The 23,515-nt window shown below is 37.3% G+C and overlaps 1 protein-coding gene across 1 annotated transcript in view; it reads right to left on the reverse strand.

Moving 5' to 3' along the window:
• Ccdc178 (coiled-coil domain containing 178) overlaps positions 1-23,515 on the reverse strand; it is a 323,923-nt gene that overhangs the window by 293,527 nt on the left and 6,881 nt on the right. The window contains exons 4-7 of the mRNA XM_036205197.1: positions 19,917-20,056; positions 15,911-15,933; positions 8,179-8,258; positions 5,483-5,683 (exon numbers count right to left, since the gene is read on the reverse strand). Of these exons, the coding sequence (XP_036061090.1) occupies positions 5,483-5,683; positions 8,179-8,258; positions 15,911-15,933; positions 19,917-20,056 (444 nt within the window). The remainder of the gene's footprint in view (positions 1-5,482; positions 5,684-8,178; positions 8,259-15,910; positions 15,934-19,916; positions 20,057-23,515) is intronic.

Here is a 23,515-nt window from a genome sequence, read left to right on the forward strand (position 1 = left end):
TAATAGTAAAAAAATACCCAACAACAATGTTGAAAAGAATAATTTCACAACATAACTAGAATGTGAAATAAGCAGCATATACATAATATTAACATATATTATATATACATATCTGTATATATGTGTATATAATAGCCCTGACAGAAAGCAAGGCCCATAGGCAGGAAATAGCAATGAAAACAAACTATAAATTTGAAAAAAATAGATAAACATCACCTGCTTGGATAAAAATCTTTGAAATTTTAGGCATCAAAGTCACTTCTAATTACTTTATATATCTAATATGAGCTTAGACAATTATAAGCAAATTAGCTAAGAGGGCTCCCACATTCTTTCAATTACAGCTTCAGAATACTAAAGCCATCTTGCACTGTCGCAATAAAACTAAATTGATTTTTTTTAATAATTTAAAACAACATGATTTTTCTCATGAAGTGTGTTGATACCTTTGTGCAGAATTTTTGCATCTTTGTTTCATGGGTTAGGTCCATAGTGTTTTCATATTTATATTGATTCTCCCTAACTTTGCTGCATAGTCTAAAGTGCCTTCTTATATCAGTTGTGGTCTCTATTTTCTTTTGTTTTAATTTCATGGACATTTGCAATTACATTCACAAAACAGTGTTATATTTTATACCCATGAATATTTCATATTGAAGTATTTCTAGGAATTGAGTCAAAATCTTTCTGTTAATGTCTAGAGAAACACTTTGGTTATCTGTTGACTTACTGATCATCCTCTTTGTATAAACATTCACAGTTAGTGAAATATTATTCTCATATATATGTTCTGGATGTTTTCATTATCAATAACCAGAGCCACACGCTTGATATGGTAGTGCACACCTGCAGTCCAGTGTGGTAGTATTGTGTTCCCTGAAATATTGTACATGCTAATAAACTTATCTGGGGTCAGAGACAGAACAGCCACAATATTAAACATAGAGGTTAGGCAGAGGTAGCACACGCCTTTAATCCTAGCATTCCAAAGGAAGAGATCTCCCTGGATCTCTGTGTGTTCAAGGATACAGCCAAGCATGGTGACTCACGCCTTTAATCCCAGAAAGTGAGCCTTTAATCCCAGGGAGTGATGGCAGAAAGCAGAAAGGTATATAAGGCGAGAAGACTAGAAACTAGAAGCTTTTGGCTGGTTAAGCTTTCAGGCTTTTGAGAAGCAGTTCAGCTGAGATCTATTGGGATGAGGCCACAGAGGCTTCCAGTCTGAGGAAACAAGATCAGCTGAGGAACTGGTGAGGTGAGGAAGCTGTGGCTTGTTTCGCTTCTCTGATCTTCCAGCATTGACCTCAATACCTGGCTCTGGGTTTGTTGTTATTAATAAGACCTGTTAAGATTCGTGCTGCAGTCCACTATGCAGGTGCATGAGGCAGGAAGATGAGAGACTCAGCACCATCTTGACTAAACTGTAAGACTCTGTGTCAACAGAAGAAAGCAGAGGAGGGAGGAAAGGAGGAAGGTCAGGAGCAGGAGGAGGAGCAGGAGGAGGAACAGGAAGAGGAGAAACAGAAGAAGCAGTAGGAGCAGGAGGAACAGGAGGAGGAGCAGGAGGAGGAGGAGGAGCAGGAGGAGGAGCAGGAGGAACAGGAGGAGGAGCAGGAGGAGGAGCAGGAGGAACAGGAGGAGGAGCAGGAGGAGGAGCAGGAGGAGGAACAGGAAGAGGAGAAACAGAAGAAGCAGTAGGAGCAGGAGGAGGAACTGGTGGAGGAGGAGGAGGAGCAGGAGGAGGGGGAGGAGCAGGAGGAACAGGAGGAGGAGCAGGAGGAGCAGGAGGAGGAGCAGGAGGAGGAGGAGGAGGAACAGGAAGAGGAGCAGGAGGAGGAGGAAAAGGAGGTTGCAGGAGGAAGGAGAAGAAGGAGGAGGAGAAGTAAGTGGTTTTGCTTTATTGAGTCGGAGGTCCATGTCTATGTTTTTTGTTTTTTTAAATTTTTCAAATTTGATTTTATTTTTCCCTTTAATTGAAACAGATTATTTTCTCACATAATATATCCTGATTATACTTTCTCGTCCCTCCCACCTCCTCCCCACCCAAATCCACTCCCTTTCTTTCATTAGAAAACAGGTTTCTAAGAGATAATTATAAAATATTATCCAATATATATAGCCAAGTAAGATAAAACAAAAACCATCACAATGGAGTTGGACAAGTCAAACAAGCACACGTGAATACCCATTTGTTCACACACTGAGGAATACTATAAAAGCACTAAACTGAAGCCATAATATATACGCAAAGGACCTGCTGCAGACCTGTGCAGGCCCTGTGGATGATGCCCCAGTTTTCCATACTCTTGTTTTCATGTCTGTCTTTTTAATTAGCCATTTTACATTGTCTTCAAAATTACATTTTTCCATTGTGTTGACATCTCTCACATTCATACCTGCCATCCTTTGAGTGCATCCCTTCCCCTTTGCAACTGTCCATGTGGGCCTTGCCCATCTATGCTTCAAGGGATGCTTTACATAGTCACACTGCAGAAAACTAGCAGAGCATGCCAGCTCTGCAAAGTGTGTCACATCCTGTCAGTCTGCAAAGTGTGTCACTTCCTGTCAAATGCATTCATTCTATGGTCTAGGACTTCTTCCTCTTCCATGAAATAGCCACAGGGCAGTAGTTGTGGACTCACAAGCACAGATATGTGAAAAACAGGGAGCTGGTGAGAGCAGGCACATGGGACACCAGGGGAGTCCGAGGCACTCATTCATTTGTGCCTCTAAATGCCTGTGGTGTATGAAAAACTGAATGTGTCACTTTATTTTACAAGAGAATAAAGCTCTACAACCCAATTTATAGTTTATGGAATCATACAACACCTGATTTATGTTGGAAGACATTTCTGGTTATCTTTTTTTGATAGAAAAAAGATAAAGGATTTCTTAGATAGCACTAGATACCAAGTAAGTAGAGTGGTAGTTTCAGGGGGGAGTTGGAACCTGACAAAGAGGAAGGGACCAGGGTTACCCATATCCCTGCTCCATTCTTCTCAATGACCTCTTCAGGGTATATTCTCATTGGCTGACACAAAGGAAAGTCTGAGCATAGAAATGTCTTTAGCACAGTCATTGTGAACCAGCTTTCAGGGAGACAAAACAAAACATGTGCTGTCAGGGATAGGCGGGTAGACTGGAGGAGCCCCTGGAAGAGATCTGGGGAAATAACAGATGGGTTACCTAATTTTATAGAACATACATTCTGACAAACATTCCACTCACAACTGTTAAAAAGATTAATAGTTTTTTTATTTATTATTCAGGAAACTTTAAGAATCTAAAAAGAGAAAAATGCATAACTATATTTTATAAACATATTAATCATGTTTATATCCATAGAAAGCCAACTGATTCATGGAATTTCTTTTCAGAAACAGTGTTCATACAGAAAGGTCTTAAGAAGTGTATTACAACAAGTTTAAATTATACTGCATGCATAAACTCTTAATTACATTGGAGCAAGTAAATATATATTTGAATTTTAAGTAGACCTTCAATAGTATTGATTAAAAGGTAGTCTGAACCATAAGTTATTATCCATCAAAAGAATTTACTATATTTATTAGTTTCTCAGAATGTATACATGCTTGTATTCATTCTATTTTACAACTCCCTAAATATAACTCCAAAAGGACTCAAAACTATAGTATCTAAATGATCTTATAAATAGCTTATGAAGTAATTAGAGCAACACTCAAAAGATCAACTCTCAACATTAACTTTTCTACCACTGCTAACAAGGAACGATAATTAGGAAAGTTGCAGATGCTCTGTGGATGGCAATATGAGGCATCCCAAGAACCTACCAGGATCCTCAGTGTCCTAAGTTACCTGTTCTGACCCTGTCATTTTTACATCATATTTACAAACCCTGTATTATCAACAAAGTAATGCATTATTAGAACATTAATATTATAAATTCTGACAAAGAAAGAACTACCCAATAGACCATTTAAAGTATAATATTTTCTTGCAACTCCCTAGAATGTATGTATCTACTTTCGAGATTATAATTTTAGAAGATTTTGTGTTATGATCAAAGATTATTCATTTGTTCACCACAACATATACTTTAAGTTCCTGTGTATTATCCCAGAGCAGTGACTGACAGTATGCCCCTTTCTCTTAAGAATTTCCTATTCAAGTGAAAGAGTGAAAGCCCCTGACTCCTTAACTCAAAATTTTACCTCAGGATAGGATGAGAAGTTTGTAGTGTCTGATGAACCCCTGGTGAGGAAGGTTTTGATGACACAGGATTTGGAGTTACAACAACCAGCATTTTGGGGTTGTACTATCCCAACCTGGCTCTCTCTACATATGCTCTAAAGGACAGCATTTTCTTCCTTCCTTCCTTCCTTCCTTCCTTCCTTCCTTCCTTCCTTCCTTCCTTCCTTCCTTCCTTCCTTTTTTTTTTTACACCATCAGTATTGTTTATTTGCCCATTTATTTATTTTATAATTTAACTTTACATATCAGGCACCAATTCCCCTGTTCTGCCCCCTGCCCCCCTTTCCCTCTCCCCAACCCACTCCTCATGGGCAAGCACTGCCCTGGGGATTCAGCCCAGCATGGTAGATTCAGTTAAGGCAGGTCCAGCCCCCTCCTCCCTTCACCCAGGCTGAGAAAAGTGTCCCAGCATAGGCCCTAGGCTCCAAACAGCCAGCTCATGCACTTAACTGTTGTGGTAGAACTCTCATCCAAAAACTGATGGAAGTGGATGCAGAGATCCATGGCCAGGCCCCTGGTGGAGCTCTGGGAATCCAATTGGCGAGAAAGAGAAGGGATTGTGTGAACGAGAATTGTTGAGACCATGATTGGAAAAAGCACAGGGACAAATAGCCAAACTAGTGAAAACACATGAACTATGAACCAACAGCTGAGGAGCCCCCATGGAACCCGATCAGACCCTCTGGATAAGTGAGACAGTTGATTAGCTTTTGGGAGGCCCCCAGGTAGTAGGACCAGCACCTGTCCATGGTGCATGGGACAGCGTTTTCTTAACCAGTCATTACCCAACTTACTCTAGCAAACATGGTAAGGTTTCCTTCTTCCTAGGAGTTCCTTTCAAACTGAATTTATTTCTAAGTTTTCAAAAGCAAACATGTGTCATTTCCAGCATGGCATTTGGAAATCTGAATTTTTCTACATCGCAAAACGTGGCTATCGATAACAACTGAGCACTCTTAGCTATAATAATTGGATTTTTAATAACAAATACTACCATCATGGTAAGTGGTAAACACCAAATATTTGCCTATCCACAAGGTAGTTAATGAATGGAGTTTCTACACACTTACAAAGTTTGCTCAGCACAGCACCCACATGTGTATCTGGATCCATTACAATATTTAATACTGTATTTCAAACATACCCCAGTTTATAAGCAACACATAATAGTAAATTGTGCATACAGAGCCGTGGGGCACCCTGTTTGCTACTATAATACTGACTGGAAGAGTAAAAACTCTTTTGTTACCTTTTTGTACAGCTGTTGGCAGTTCTTGGAGTTTCCAAATGGACCAAGAGTCAATTTTCATGCTAATCCTTTTCTTTCTTGATTTTTGTTGTTTTAAAGCTTGCTCGGCTTCTGCTCTGTCGGTTTCCAGACTTTTAATGAGGTGAACAGCCTCTGATAACAATGTCTCCATTTTCTTCTTCAACTCTGGACACTTTTCATCTTAAAATAGGAATATGCATTCACATTAATCAATCAGCTTACAGGCAATGTGTCAGAACACTGGTCTCACTTGAAGTATCCTTCCAAATATTTATGTGTTTAAGAGAAGAATGCTAGAAAAGTTAATTAATCTTTAAAAGACCATTTGTAATGTCAAACAGACATGATGGCACAGCACAGGCCTGAGATAGCAGCACTGGAGAGGCTGATATTGCAAGATTCCTGTAGGTTCAGCAACAGCCAGAGCTGCAGAGTGAGAGATTGCCTTGAAAACAAAGGAACATAAAAATATATAACGTAATTGTGAGCATATTACAAAGATGATGTCATATTCTTTGGGGACAGAATTTTCTGTGAACACTTATAAAAAGTGTGTGAAAAACCTCAACCAGTGTCTTCAAGAGAATCTCTATTGGAAGGAAAACTACCACAGGAGCTGCTTTATTTTTAAATAGTAGCTGTGTTTTCTCCCTGTCTTTAATGACACAAACCACCATGAGTAACTTAAATCAATACTGAAGATTACTCCGTTCCTGGAAAAGAAAGCACTGACAGTCTTCAGCTTTATCAGATAACAAGTTCTCCACCTAGCCTTGGCAGGAATTCATCAGAAATTTCCAAATTCTATTTATTCAGGTTTAATTAACTCTGTTAATGAAAGACGCTTGTGATCCCTGGTTCACAGCCCTGGAATAATACGGATTAATGTTAACAAAAAATTACCAAAGGTATTCATTCATCTGTTTATGAACAAACTGTGTACAAAGCTTATTATTTTTTCCAACAATAGTATGCTTTCTCAAGAGAGAACAAGGTTAAGGAAGACAGATGAGAGTCCTATTCTGCTGGCATTTGTAGCTGGAATGGCTGACTTTTGCCAACATGCAACATTACAAAAACATATAAGCACAGTGTTAAGAAAGAAAAGAACACCATGGAGGGGAGGCAGGAGGTAATGTAGTGAACCAGCATAAAAGAAGAAAGTGATGGATAAATGTTTTTTCTTTTGGATAATAAGGACAATGATTTTTCTGCTAGATGCCAGTGTTACAAATAGCTGCAAAAGGGTTATGAAGACAAACTGGATTGCTGCATACTCTCTCCTATCCTAGAGGGCTTGTCAAAGCTGTTGACATGTATCCTTAGAAGAATTCATTTTAAGGGGCAAAAGTAACTTTCTCTGGTCTGCAGCTTTATCTTGTCTCTTTGAACCCATTGTTTATTTTCATCCTGGATACTTTATTAAATGAGTTTTTAAAGAAAATATTCATGGAATGGTGATAATTTGTGACAATTTGAGATCAAAATCTCCCTCAATCTAAAGTAAAAAATGTGCAAAGATATGCATGTCACTGATAATCACAGTATTTTAATTTACTGGATTTACTTGTGTTTTACCAAAACTGTTCATTCTGATTTTCCAAATTACCTTTTACTCTCCCTTTAACAGCATGCAAATAAATATTCTGTATGTAAGTAATTTGCAGTGCCTCTGATCCATTGTCAGACACATCGCTCTAATTGTCCCCCAAGTCAACTCTCTTAGTGTATATGTAAAAAATGATGTTCACTTTTTAATACAAACACTTTCAGAAAGGCATTATCCTCCTGGTATCATGGTGTGTCTTGATCTTGTATGTGTGTGTTTCTGATGAATGTTATGCTAGACCCTTTTACTGTGACTGTGGACATCAATGAGTTAGTCTTTTTTCTCCACATATGTGATATGTAAACATTGAAGTTTTCGTCTTCTCTATAGACATGAATATAGAAAATAAATAAATAAATAAATAATAAAATCAGTCAAAACAGAGCCTCAGAATAAATGATGCTTTGAAAAAAAAAAACAAAACATTTTTCCTCTTAATAAAATGTACCCAGTTCAATAGTTTTCTTCCATTGAAGGCATGGGTAAATTTTTGTGACATGCAAAGATGAGAAACCTAATAATTTCAAGCATATATTTATATATGTTGCAATAATATTAACAATTAAACCAATATTTAAATTTTGCAACTTTTTTTATTAGATTGTGGTAAATTTTGATAATATGGAAGCCACTGAACCACAGTTATTTAGATTTCAATGTAAATTAAAAGGAAATTTAAGAATTAAGTTTGTCAGGCTTACTGGCCAAATGCCAATTGTTCAGTAGCTCTCTGTGTGTAATAGCTGCCACTGTAGAAACAGACAGTCAATACCTTGATCACTATAGAAAGTTTTATCAATGATTCTCGTGTAACTAGTTCCTTGAGCTGTGTCCAAGTATCACTACACACTGACAGCCTATGCCAGTGTTGGGTACAGAAGTCATTAATAATAACTACTAATTGAAAGTATGCTTCCTAGAATGGTATAGCAGATTCTTTTCTCTGTATTCAATATTCAATATCTTGAAAATGCATAAAATAATCGTGGATATTAAAACCATATTAAATAAAAGGTCAGTGACTTGTAAACAATTATACATCACTCAGTCTGAAAAGCGAACTTACCCGTTGCTTTTTCTGGGTGGACTGTTTTCTCTGGGGCAGTGACATCCAAATCTTCAGTTTCATCTTTTGTGGTAGAAGTCCTACACGTACATATGAGGAAGACAATAGCAATTTGTAAAAAACAGATGCATTAAAAGTTAATTAAAATTTGGGGAAGCATTTGTGTGGAATGTTAAATGTCATTTACATGGTGCCCCTATTATATAGTAGAATGATACAAGAAATTCTATTATCTAGTATTATTCATACTTAAATTAATAGAAACTTTGAAAACAATTACAAATGTCTTGCTTGAGTTTTCTTGAGAGGACATTAAAACAGTATTTTTATTTGGAAATTCATATATTGTGTGTGTATGCGTGTGTGTGTGTGTGTGTGTGTGTGTGTGTGTGTGTGTGTGTGGACTCTGTTCATCTGTGTAGGATGCTTGCCTAGCAGAAGAGGACATTAGATCCCCTGGAGCTGGAGTTCATGGTTGTGCTCTGCCTGATGTGGGTGCTGGGAACTGAGCTAGGGTTCTCTGCAAGAGTACTATGCTCTGTAAACCACTGAGCCCCTGGCCTGGTTCCAAGAGATAGGTTTGATAAAGGATCAATTAGATGAGATACTTTGTTTTCAGATTAGTAAATTCTTGAAAGCCAATATGAACTACAAAGGGTAAAGGTAAAAATTTCAGACATAAGGTTAGCAAGATTCTAGAAAAGTAGCTAGATTAAAAATGTTATTTCCTCTTTTAAAACAATTTTTTCTGAGATTACATAGTTTGACTAATACATTATTTCTTACTATCAGTATTTCCTTAGTCTAATGCTAGAATCCTAAACTGAGTCTTCATGTATTTTAAAAATTTGATATTTTCACTGATGAAAATTTTAACATAAATCAGCATCAACAGAAAGGTTGGTGTGTTTTTAAAGCTTTTCCTAAATCATTCATTTTTATTAAAGAGTCATTAAAATTAATGAAAGCTCTATGCTTACCAAATATCATTAAAGCTCATAAAAATAATTCATGTTCAGTTATTATCATGGAGACCACATGTAATATCATATTGTGGTAATATTTTAGCTTTTATAAAACTCACCATCAAATTTCATATCTCGCTTTGTTACATCTAATTACCCATATATCTTAATATCATTAATATTTACAGTGGTTACATATTATGTTTTAAATATATTTTTAAAGCCTGCTTTTTCATGAGATACATTCATTATCTTTTATTTTTGCTTTCCTTTTTATTTCAAAATATTTTTACTGAAAACCATAATTTTTTTGCTTGATTTTTAAAATACTAAAATATAGCTGGGCTGTGGTGGGTGTGGTGGTGGTCCACATCTTTAATCCCAGCGTGCATCACTTACAGAAGGCTAGCTGTAGTCTTGTGTATTGTCTTCTGGATTTTGTTCTAATTCTAATCCTAATTAATTTTTATAGTACTTTTAAAATAAAATTATATAAATTAACAATTTCATTAAGCAGTCTTTCATATTGGTCTTTATCAATGACTAATCTTCTTTCTGTCTGTGTGGATTTAGCTATAAATGAATATTCCATATAAAGCCCCTATAAGGGTCCAGCCCTTATATATATATATATATATATATATATATATATATATATATATATATATATATATATATATAAATAATACTTGTATATAATGTATATAAATATATATGAATATATGATATTTGTCCATATTTTATTATTAAAACTTCATTTCTATTTGTGGTATAAAAGTATTTCATTGCATAGATAAACCACACTGTTTTAATTCACTGATAGATTTTTTTCCACCTCTTTTAGTTATTGTGAAGACTGGTGCTTTGAACGTTGGTTCAAATTATTTCAGTTTGAGCTTGAATACCTGTTTCAAATACTTTGGGCATATACATTTTACAATGAAAACGCTTGGTTCTTGGGATAATTCAGGATTTCATTTCTTCAGGAACTGACATCTGATTTTAAGTATATGTACCATTTGTCATTGACACCAGGACTGTACAAGGAATCTTGTGTGGAATAAAAGAGAACTGATATTCTTGACTTGCATCTGAACTTAGGTCGAAGTCCTCAATTGTTATAAGTTAGTGTACACAAAAGTTCTTCAGAAATGTCTTCTATTGTTTAGGTATTGCTACTAGAATTCTATTTTTTAAAGTGAATCTTTTTTTTTTCATTTTACATACCAGTGACAGTTCCCACTCCCTCCCCTTCTCCTGCTCCCCACCCCCTGTCCCTTCCACCCCATCCTCCATCCAGTCCTCAGAATGGGTAAGGCCTCCTTTGGGCAGTCAATAAAGTCTGGCATACCAAGTTGAGGCAGGACCAAGCCCTTCCCCCCGCCCCTCTGTATCAAGGCTGAGCAAGGTATCCCACCATAGGGAATGGGCTCCAAAAAGCAAGTTCATGTACCCAGGATAAGTGCTGGTCTCACTGCCAGGGGCCTCACAAACAGATAAAGCCACACAACTGTCACCCACATTCAGAGGGCCAAGTTTGGTTCTATGCAGGTTCCTCAGCTGTCAGTCCAGAGCCTGTGAGCTCCCACTAGCTTGGGTCAGCTGTCACTGTGATTTTCCCCATCATGATCTTGATCCCCTTGCTCATGTAATCCTTCCTCCCTCTCTTCAAAACTGAACTCCAGGAACTTGGCCCAGTGCTTGGCTGTGGATCTCTGCATATGCTTCCATTAGTTACTGAATGAAGGTTCTATGATGACAATTAGGGTAGTCACCAATTTGAATAGAGGGGAAGGCCAGTTCAGGCACCCTTTCCTCTATTGCTAGGAGTTTTAGCTGGGGTCATCCTTGTGGGTTTCTGGGAATGTCCTTAGGACCAGGTTTCTCCCTAACCCCAGAGTGACCCCCTCTATCAAGATATCTCTTTCATTGTTCTCCCTCTCCATCCCTCCCCCAACTCAGCCATCTCCATCCCTCATATTCTTATCCCCATCCCCTCTCTTATACCTCTCCTCCCAGCTTGTCCAGGAGATCTTAACTATTTACCCTTCTGGGGTAATCAATCCATGCTTGTCTCTCTTAGGGCCATCTTTTTTACCTAGCTTCTCTAGGGTTGTGGATTGTAGCCTGGTTATCCTTTGCTTTGTGTCTAAAGTCCACTTATGAGTGACTACATACCATGTCTGTCTTTCTGGGTCTAGATTACCTCACACAGAATGACTTTTTCTAGTTCCATCCATTTCCCTACAAATTTCATGATATCATTTTTTTTTTATATCACTAATACTCCCTTGTGTAAATGAACCACATTTTCTTTATTCATTTTTCGTTTGAGGGACATCTAGGTTATTTCCAGGTTCTGGCTATTATGAATAATACTGCTATGAACATAGTTGAGCAAGTGTCATTGTGGTATGGTTGAGAATCTTTTGGGTATATGCCTAAGAATGCTATTGCTGGGTCTTGAGATAGGTTGAGTCCCAATTTTCTGAGAAACCTCCATACTGACTTCCAAAGTGGCTGTACAAGTTTGCACTCCTACTAGCAGTGGAGGAGAGTTCTCTTTACTTCACAACCTCTCCAGCATAAGTTGTCATCAATTTTTTTTCATCCTGGTAATTATGACAGATGTAAGATGGTATCACAGATTCATTTTGATTTGCATTTCCCTGATGGCTAAGGACATTGAGCAGTTCCTTAAATGTCTTTTGGCTATTTGAGATTCTTCTGCTGAGAATTCTTTATTTAGATGGGTACTCCATGTTTTAATTGGATTATTTGGTATTTTGATGTCTTGTTTCTTGAGTTCTTTACATGTTTTGGAGATCAGACCTCTGTCAGATCTAGGGTTGGTGAAGAGCTTTTCCCATTTTTGGAGGCTGCCATTTTGTCTTATTTACTGTACTGTTTGCCTTACAGAAGCTTCTCACTTTCAGGAGGTCCCATTTATTAGTTGTTGCTCTCAGAGTCTGTGCTACTGTTGTTACATTTAGGAAGTTGTCGCCTGTGCCAATGCATTCAAGGGTACTTCCAACTTTCTCTTCTATCAAGTTCAGTGTAACTGGATCTATGCTGTGGTCTTTGATCCATTTGGATTTGAGTTTTGTGCATGACAAAAAATATGGATCTACATAGGTGTATGGATTAATGTTAGGGTCTTCAATTCAATTCCATTGATACACTTGTCTGTTTTTATGCCAATGCCAAGCTGTTTTTATTACTATAGCTCTATAGTAGAGCTTGAAGTCAGGGGTGGAGACATCCCTAGATGTTCCTTTATTGTACAGGATTGTTTTTGCTGTTGTGGGTGTTTTGTTCTTCCATATGAAGTTGAGTATTTTTCTTTCAAGGTCCGTAAAGAGTTGTGCTGAGATTTTAATGGGGATTACATTGAATCTGTAGATTGCTTTTGATAAGATTACCATTTTCACTATGTTGATACTACCTGTCCAAGAGCATGGGAGATATTTCCATTTTCTGATATCTTCTTCAATTTATTTCTTCAAAGACTTAAAATTCTTATAATATAGGTCTTTTATTTGTTTGGTTAGAGTTGTGCCAAGATATTTTATGTTATATGTGGCTATTATAAAAGGTTATGTCTCTCTGATTTCTTTCTCAGCCCATTTATCATTTGTCTGTAGGAGTGCTAGTTATTTTTCTGAGTTAATCTTGCACCCCACCACATTACTAAAGGTGTTTTTGAGCTTTAGGAGTTCCCTGATAGCAGTCTGTCACCAGAAGCCAGAGTCCCCTGTGGCCATACCTAAGCAAGGGAGGAGCACAGGCAGAGAGCCAAGTGAGCAGCTGAAGGGCCAGTGCACAGGTTGCCCATGGCCACTGTTTGGGAGTAGAGCTTCCAGAGAAAGATGCCCACAGGGTGTAAACACCAGGAGGACCAGGGAGCAGGTGCCTCTGAGTTTGATTGCCTTCTGGGGACACTAGAGTCCCTGCAGAGGCAGGACAGCATCTCCCTAGGGCAGAACACCAGTAGCGGTAGTGCTGTGGACCTAGGAGAAATTGATAGAGTTGAACAAGGCCCTGATCTATGGACATAGCAATATGTAATTAGGAATCATTTTATAGCTTTGTGCTAGCTAAAGTTTTTGTTTGCTGATACTGTCCCCTTAATTCTTATATATCAGTTAATATTTTCTTCCACTTCTGAGTCACCTCTGGTAGCTTATGTGACTCTAGAAATTAACACCATCAAGATGGGTGGTGGTGGTGGTGGTGGTGGTAGCAACAGTGGTGGTACACACCTTTAATCCCAGCACTTGGGAGGCAGAGGCAGGCGGGTCTTTGTGAGTTCAAGACCAGCCTGGGCTACAGAGTGTGTTCCAGGAAAGGCATAAGTCTACACAGAGAAATCCTGTCTCAAAAAAAAAAAAGGAGAAAAGAAAAGAAAAAGAAAAAAAGAAAAAGAAAGAAAGAAAGAAAAGAAATTAACACAATCAGGTGTTATCCATTCTACCACTTTCAACTTTTGATTAAAATGTTTAATCTATTTTCATATAAGTCAACCACTTACAACAAAGGGTTTATTTCTACTATTATGCAGCTCTTTTTATGTTATTTTTATTTCTCAGTTCTCTATAGCCGCCTTATTTAATGAATATTTATATTTGTTGGTTTTTTTTTCATTTTTCTGATGTAATTTTAAGGATATTTTTAGGAACTGTCTTGTAGGTGACACTTAACATTTAACTTAATAAAACTTACATTTTAATGGAAAAATTATTGCTATTTCACCAGTGTCGTGCTGGCCCAATATGCTCTGTTACACTTTTGTCCTCCATCACATTTTATTATTACCACAGTGACTTTATCTACTGTATGCTCAGTAACAAACAGCTATGATTCTGAGTTTTATTCACTTGTCCTTTAAATAATATAGGAAAGCAATTATGAGTCCAAGATAATGCTGAATTTTATATGTATCTTTGTAATCTTTATTATTTTTCAGTATTTCTTAATATGGCTTTTGGTTAAACCAACTATTATACTTTTGTTTCAGCCCAAAAGATCTCCTTAAATAATTCTCAGTGAATAGGTCTATTAGTGATGTACACCTTTCAGTTTTTTTTTTTTATTTGGGGCTATCTATATTTCTTCTTTATTATTTAAAGACATTTATATGAGACTGAAAAAATCTTGGATGGCATAGGCTTGCTTGGGATTTGTTGAAAGTCTTCAGGCCTCCAAAGATTCCAGTGACAAGCTGACTATCAATCTGATTGAGGATTTTTTAAATGTCTGGCCAATCCCTTATTCCTTGTTGCTTAATGGCCTCTTTGTCCTGGGACTGAAATAGGTTGACAAATATACCTGTTGGTATCAATCTCTTTGATTTTATCCTATTTGAACTTCACTGAGTTTAATAAAGTGTAGGTCCATGTATTTATCCTAATTTTATTTTATATTTTCTCTCCTTTTTAAAAATTTATTATATTTGTATTTTAATTTTACACATCAGCCATGGGTTCTCCTGTCCTCCCCCCTCCCGCCCCCACCCCCATCTTCCCCCCATCACCTCCCCTCCATTCCCATCTCCTCCAGGGCCAAGACTCCCCTGGGGATTCATTTAAACCTCGTGGATTCAGTACAGGCAGGTCCAGTCCCCTCCTTCCAGGCTGAGCAAAGTGTCCCTGTGTAAACCCAACGTTCCAAACAGCCAGCTCATGCACTAAGGACAGGTCCTAGTCCCACAGCCTGGATGCCTCCCAAACAGTTCAAGCTATTCAATTGTCTCACTTATCCAGAGGTCCTGATCCAGCTGGGGGCTCCACAGCCTTTGGTTCATAATTCATGTGTTTCCATTGGTTTGGCTATTTGTCCCTGTGCTTTTCCAATCTTGGTCTTAACAATTCACACTCTTACAGTCCCTCCTCTTTATTGACAGTTGGACTCCTGGAGCTCCACCTGGGGCCTGGTGGAGGATCTCTGCGTCCACTTCCATCAGTTATTGGACGAGAGTTCGATTTTCAGAAAGAATGTCCATAAAACACTCTCCCTCCCATCCATCCTTTCTCGCCCCTCACATGCTCCTGTGTGATGGTGGCACAGACTCACAGACTCGCAGCGTGCTTGCTGTGTTCCTCGGGGCTTGGGGTACCTTTGGTTTTCTTTATTCACACACATTTCTTTTCCCAACCTTTTTCTTCTCAGGCATTTTGATCTATCTGTGGCCAGCTCCAGTTATTATGTGGTGTCCCAGGCAGCTGTGAGAGCACAGGACACACCGCCTGTTGGAAGCACCAACCCTAAGCACTGTGACAAGAATTAGTCAGTCAAATCCATCAACTGGAAATGAAACCTCCTTTTCCTCTGGCACTAGGAATTCCCAGCACCAGGATGAGATGCTCTCCTCCTGGCCACCACTAATACAGGAGAAGGGAAAGCAGACATATAGATGGCCTTGATGATCTAGCTTGATGAGCTGCTTCTTTAATGGTTTTCTCCTTAGTTGATGGCAATTTTTGCTAGATTCCAGATTTCTGACCATGTTCACTTTCTGGTGAGTACTCTATTCCATCATCCATCCATCCATCCATCCATCCATCCATCCATCCATCCATCTATCCATCCATCCATCCATCCTTCCCTAAAACTCCTCCAGTTCCTTCTCCATATTTTAATATATAACATGTGCAATACCGCTTTCAGTTTTCCATTTTTTTCTGAAATAAAATCAAATAATTAATAAAATAAGATTACAGTAAGTCCAACATTTTGGAAAAAAATAAAGGAATAATTAAATTTCTTACCATTCTTCAAAAGAAGCTTCAAACTGTCAAAACAAAAGAGCTTAATAAAAAATCAAAATTTAAACACCTCAAATAAAACAATTGTTGAAATTTAATTAAAATCTACTTAAATATGAGCTTATAAAATTCAGTTCTTTGATTCAGATAATTGGTCAGATTATACTCTTTGCCATTTCATAAACTGTGTGTGTCTCAAGCCTACTTCTTTTCATTATTACAAGATTTTTCATACTTATTTAAAAAATTCATGTCCATCTAAATCTTAACCATTCAAATGTTTCTTATCCCCAAAAGACTTTCCATATAGTAATAGATGCAGAGAGTCATTGAGTCTTAATATGCTACCAAGGGATGTTAAACACAAGACATGTGAAAATATAAACTAAATTCAGATTTCAAAAACATGTGCATAACCAAGGGGTGATTGAGGGTTTGGAGATATGATAGGATACTTACTTTTACAATGGGAGGTGCTGTGGGATGTCTTTCTGTATGCTGTGAATATGTGTTGCTGTGATTGGTTGATAAATAAAGCTGCACTGGCCTATGGTAAGGCAGCTTAGAGGCAGGTGGAAATCTAAGCAGATAGATAGGAAGAGAAAGAAGAGGCAGGGGAGATGCCATTCTGCCGTCCAGGGACCAGCATGTGATGGCACACAGGTAAAGCCACAGAACATGTGGTGACACACAGATTAATAGAAATAGGCTGAGTTTAGTTGTAATTGCTAGCTAGCAAGAAAATTGAGCCATAAGCCATGGCCGTGCAATTGGTAATTAATATAATCCTCTGTATGTTTATTTGGGTCTGAGCAGCTGTGGGACCATGTGGTACACAGGAAAACTTTAGACTACAGAGAGGAGAAAAGAAGAAATATTTAAGTACAGGATTGCTGTGTGCTTTACAAGAAGATGGTTGGATGCTCTGGTGCACAACTTTAATCCCAAAACTAGAAAGGTAGTGGCAGGCAGATATCTGTGACTTAAAGGAGTGTTTGAATCAAGTCCCAGGCAAGCCAGGGGTACATAATATGACTGTTTCAAAACAAAAACTAAACAAAAAAAATCTTTATTTCAAATGTAGACAACAGTGACTTGACAAAATAAGAAAATGTTGAAGACGGGGTGGTGAGAAGATGTAACTGACAGAAAGAATCTTTGCAGGAGAGATGAGGGAATTAATCCATCAAGGCTGTGGCCACAGCTAGAGGAGAAATGCTTCTAGGGGACAACAGAGCTGATGTTTGTGACATTCAATGATGTCTTTGGGCAGGATAATACTTAGAGCCATTTTGTTACAACTTTCACTGCAATGAATGGGTAGAGAGGGGGAAGACATGAAGCTTAACAGAGAGAAGGACTCTAGTTACCATTATAGATTACTTTGACGATCAGAATAATGTCAGAGTACCTTTAAAGACATTATTGGGGTTGACTTTGATCATTATAAAATTATTATAAAGTATTAAAAAATTCCAGAATGCTCTCATGTACTGGTCATCATTCTGGACGTAGGTGTGGAACTGGTAGTCACCAAAGAGATTTGAGCTTGGAAATTTGTCATTTTAGAGGATGGTAGAATAGACACATGTAGCTGTCCATATGCACTTTAAGAGACGGATTAAGGCAAATACAAATGATAAGGGGAAACAATAACTATGTCAGATTCTGAAGATAGGTTTTAAGTAAAATAAAAAAAGTAGGATGAGAGAACTCTAAGTTTCAAAGAGTTAGTAGAAAGCCAGTCAGTAAATGTGAATTTTCAGAGTTAAAGAACATCTGAAGTGATAGATGCAAAGTCAATTTTTTTCCATGTTAGAATTGGGAGTACTTCAACATCCATGTTTTGTGACATCTTAGTTGATTTTCAGGGATAAATGTCACTGCCCAATGTGAACAGGATGTGTTTAGCCATCAGACACACCTGGCCTAGAGGCTGACTCTATACAGACCGACTGTGAGATTTTAGGGAACATCCGCTTCATACATTATTTTTTTCTCATTTGTATTTGAGAATAATGACAGTTTTTGCATTGAAAGGTTCAGATAAGGATTCAATAGATCATCCATAGAAAGCGATTAATAAAAGGATAGGGACAACTTTCTATCACTTTATTGTCAGTTTAATGGTAATATTGTTATTGTGTTTGGACACCATTAACCTAGTATTTCTTAGATGTTTCTTAAATATTTTATGCCATACTTTAAAATCATGGTAGAAGCCTGATGGGTTGTATGAAACAAAAAGAAAACTTTAAACTCAGTAGAGTTCATGCTGAACTAAGTAATACTCTAGCCAAGGACAGTAATTTGGAAGGCAAAGATAATTATTCACTTGTATGTCAAGCTATCCAGGAAATATTTTCTATCATTTGTCATGGTCCCTACTCTATGGAGAAATAAAATATACAGAAAACATAGCCTCCATTCTGAAGGAAGTTCCTTCCAAGGTTGTCAGGGCTTGAGTGTAAAACATCTCTGACAGGCTGTGTGTTTGAATCCCCAGCTGATGGTGCCTTTAGGAGATGAGAGCTCTCTGAAGGAAGCAGACCCAGCCACACTTCCTATTGGGGCTCTGTTTCCTATTCCACTGAAATGTGAAGAGGTGATCAGTGGCCCCAGCTGCATACGCCTGCCGCTACGGGGCTCCCTGCCACCTTGTCTGCACTGCTATCACAAAGTAAATTCCTCAAAGTGTGAGCCAAGGGAAATCCTTCCAGCGTTAACTTTTTCGGTCAGATATTCCGTCACAGGATGACAACAAATAGTCTTTTGATTGAACAAGATGCTGAATTACTTCAAATTATAATTCACTGCACAAGAACATACAACAGTAATTTATGCATTGAAAAGACATAATACTGTGAAATATGTAGTGTGCCTTGCATTAGGATTTCAATAAACAGTACCTATAGTAATAGTTACAAGGCATCTACAGATTTTTTTAAAATAATATGGATAATTAAGAATTAGAGTGTATATGGAATGGTTAGCACAACCCAACAATAAATATTCTGTTCTGTTTCTAAAAATACTATTCTAGACCCAGAAACCCATCTGCTATGTGATTTACAATTATATTAAGGTATATTCTGATTTGTAGAGATGTTTTGGCAAAAGAGGTGCTGCCATAGAATAATATTGAACATTGTTATTCAATAATAATAAACATTATTATTCATAGTAATAGCTCATGTGTGTGCACTGGGCCCCTTCCTATTATGGCACTTGATCTAACACACTGCCAGGGTCTCATCACCCCATAACTAAGGTCACACAATATGTCTTTTCAGATGTTGTATCTTAACCATTGAACTAATGCCTCTCAAAAAAAGATTACTTCCTAGAACAGAATATTCTCTTGGCCAAATCCAGGAACCAAAATAAAGGAATAGAAAGGACAGATATGTATCATTTCCACTCCTCTGCTTGAACAATGTGTGTTAGTTGTTCAGGATGTCATATTAGTAAGAAGTAGGAGAAAAATTTGGTTCTTCAGTAAGTTATTCTTAAGTCAAATGATTTCAATTTCCAAAGAGTTCAATATGGAATTCTTTTTAGAATAACAAAGACAGAATTTGACAGGTTAACATGACCAAGAAAGAACCATTATATCTTTATCAACAAACGTAGTATATTTATCTAGCAATAAGATAACTCATTTAAAAGGGCATATTGTCCTTTTAGACTACAAATTTACTTATCATTTAATTGGTTTAGTGACTCCCCATTCCAGGATGAGAATTATATTTGACTTTTAGTCATGTTGGCTTATGGAAATGACAGCATAATCTGACAGTTTATGTTAAAGAACAAACGGAAAAAATCTATTTAATGAGGTCCTTGCACCCTCTAGTGTGAGAATATAAAAAAAGTGTCTAGACTAGTAAACTAATCAGCTAAAATTCTGAGTTTTACAGAAATCATCAAAACAATCTCCTATTGTCCTTAAACAATAACTCCTTTATATGTGTAGAATTTATCCCCCAAAGTTAAGTAGGTCACCTACTTGTTTCAAGTGCTCCTCTATTTTAGATTCCACCTCCTCAATGTGGGCAATCATTTTGCTGACACATGGTGTAGGGATGTTTACCAAAGAACAGCTGTGTCGTCGACTGGGATAGCTGAAGTAGATGCCCTTGTTCAACTCTAAATGGTAGCAGACAGCAGAAGTCAGGGAGTCGGTACAGAACAGGGAATTGTGACACTCAGGATGTGTAAAAATATTCTGCTATATTTGTCTTAGATGTGAAAAATACTGAATAAAACTTCAAACTTTAAAAGTTCAAATAACTCTTCTTTGAAGATCTATACCAATACACTTTAAACTGTTCCACACAATAGAAACAGAAGGAACATTACCAAACTCCTTTTATGAGGCTACAGTTACTCTGCTTCCCAAGGTAAATAAAGATGCAACAAAGAAAGAGAATTACAGACAAGTCTCCCTCATGAACACTGATGAAAAGATATTCAATAAAATATTAGCAAACAGACTCCAAGAACACATCAAAAAAAAATTATCCACCATGTTCAAGTAGGCATCATCCCAGAGATACAAGGTTGATTCAACATAAGAAAGTCTGTCAGTATAATACACCATATAAACAAACTGAAAGAAAAAAATCCCTACATGATCATTTCATTAAATGCTGAAAAGGCATTTGACAAAATCCAACACCCCTTCATGATAAAGGTCTTGGAGAGATCAGGAATACAGGGAACATACCTAAACATAATAAAGGCAATTTACAGCAAGCCAACAACCAACATCAAATTGAATGGAGAGAAACTCAAAGCAATTACACTGAAATCAGGAACAAAACAAGGCTCTCCGCTCTCCACATATTTATTCAATATGGTACTTGAAGTTCTAGGTAGAGTAATAAGACAACAAAAGGAGATCAAGGGGATTTATAAAAAACATAAAAACCAAAAAGTTCAAATAACATATTCTCTTAGGCTAAGTGGATAATATAACAAATTGAAGTGAACCAGATAAGCTCACATGAAATGGGAGAAGCCTCAGCAGCATGAGGATCTGGGTTTGGATCTCCAGAACCCATGTAAATATTGGGTATGACACCTGCCTGGAAACCCAGCACTGGGAAGACAGAGTTGGAAGAGCTGGAGAAATAAACTTCCTAGCTAGATGGGCTGGAATCTGTGACCTGTGGGTTCAGAAAGGGACCCAGCCCCAAGGAATATGGTGGAGAATGAGCAGAGAAGGCTCCTGGTATCAACCCTGGCCCTCAACACTCAAGCATGTACATGTGCATGCCCACATATACATAAATACACAAAAGAAGTTAATGTAATCCATAGCATTGTCAACTAAACATCGAAATAAGTTTTAAGTGACAGAAAAAAAGTTTATGCATTCTTAAACTCAATCCCAAATTACTTTTAAAAATGACCTTTAAACACATAATTAGTTTGCCCATCACAGAGAGCATGTAATTAATTACATCTTCCCAAGTAACTAATGCCCCTCCTCATGCAGTCAAGAAGTTCCTCCTGGAACTTAGCATGAGCTTCTCCTGTGGGGAAAATAAACAAACAAACAGATAAATAAATAAATAGATGAATAGATAAATAAATAGATAGATAGATAGATAAATAAATGAATAAATAAAAGCAGGTTTCCTTCCTCATAATAACCTCATTTTCTAGCTTCCACTTCTGAAAATTGGAGTCTCCTGTAAAGAATGATTGATGTTCTCACTGCATCATTCAGGCTGGACTCATCATAAAACCCACACTCTTGATGTGCCTCAGTGATTCTAAGTCAACTGTATTCCAGCAGGATGAAGGTTGCAGAAATGCAGGAAAGATGTCCATGAAGCCCTCTCACTCTGAGGACCCCATAGGATGTGTGATGGTAGCAATTGATAATCTTGCACAGGAGACACATAGCACATTTGTAATTTCAATGAGAGCAGTGTGATGTCTCCATATCAGTTCACCTTGAGGAACAAGGAAGTAATGCCAATGCCGTTGCCTTTTGTTTTAATGCTGTCAGATAGCACTGGCAATTATTCTCAGTATCTTTGATTCATATTCAGTCTTCACAATGTTTTTATTTATTCAATTATATCATAAAAATAACAGATTTCATGGTAACTTCATGTATTATTGTGTTAAATTCATATTCACTTCCTTCTTACTTCTCTTGTCCCCTTTTATCTTCTACTGGTCCTCTTTCTACCCCAAAACACATACATTTGCCCACATACACTTAATTGTAGATTAAGTACATGAGAAGAAGCATGTCATATTAGTCTTTTAAATAACTTCAACGGAATCTTATAATATTATTTTCCCATGAGTGCAAGCTCTATAAAAAAGATGCATCTGTCTGTTTATACTTACAAGTACTCATTCTACAGTGTATTTGATTATGTGTGTATATCGCTAACACTCACTGAAGTTTTATGCTTCACACCGGCTAATATTTTTAAGCCTAGAAAGTATATTGCAGACATAAGTCCAAGCTAAGAACCTCTGACACCACATTTCATTTAATATTCACATTCATGTTATTAAGCCAGATTGCTGTCTTAACTTTATAGATGACTCAGACTTAGAGAAGATGTACAACTTAAGTCCAGACAGCTGGGAGGTGGGAGAGCTGAGTTTGAACTACATTTGCCTGCTGATAAGCTACACCATGAGGAATGTTCTAATATGTTTATATTTTAATAATAAAAAGGAAAACAATCCTAAATTATATTTTTTCTGGACATTTCAAACATCTCACATATTGCTTGTTTTTGAGTATTTGGATGTTCCTTAATGATTATTAGTGCCGCTATTAAGGTGTGTTTTAGTTGGCTTTGAGCACACTCTGAACATAGATACTCTGTTTATTTTGTGTGTGGTATGGCCCCTGCTTCCTTTTTAAATCATGTGCAAACACATATGTTCATCTCTGTGATAGTCAAAGGACCAAAGAACAAGCTGATAAAAATTGAAAAGGACATATTGATCTCCTATCCAAACATCTTGTTAAAGACATGCTGCCCTTTCTAGAAGTGAGGAGGTTTTGATAGACAGTTAGCAAGCAGGCAGTTGCTATTATAGTCAAAACACTTGATTTGCCTCATTCACTGCCAGGCAAATGAGGATCAGAACAACTCGTTCCAAGTACTACTTGACTGTGCCATACTCAGCCTCATTTTGTGAATAGTAATCAATTTCTTTTATATTCTGATGAAGTGGGATTAAGATTTCAATGTAATTAAGTATGGGAAATAAAATAGAATGGTATTAAATTGTTGCCAAAATGTGAAAAAAAGACATGAATGACATCATACACAGGACAGGATAGACCCAGAATTCTGTTCTTACGGCTGTTTTTGTTTGTTTGTTTGTTTGTTTTTGTTTTGTTTTGTTTTTGTTTTTCAAGACAGGGTTTCTCTGTGTAGCTTTGCACCTTTCCTGGATCTCACTCTGTAGACCAGGCTGGCCTTGAACTCACAGAGATCTGCCTGGCTCTGCCTCTCAAGTGCTGGGATTAAAGGCATGTGCCACCACCACCCAACTTTTTTTTTTTTTAATTCTATGTGTAGTGGTATTTTTGTCTGCATATATGTCTGTGTGAAGGTG

This window comes from Onychomys torridus, chromosome 13, assembly GCF_903995425.1.
Source record: "Onychomys torridus chromosome 13, mOncTor1.1, whole genome shotgun sequence".
Lineage (NCBI taxonomy): Eukaryota > Metazoa > Chordata > Mammalia > Rodentia > Cricetidae > Onychomys > Onychomys torridus.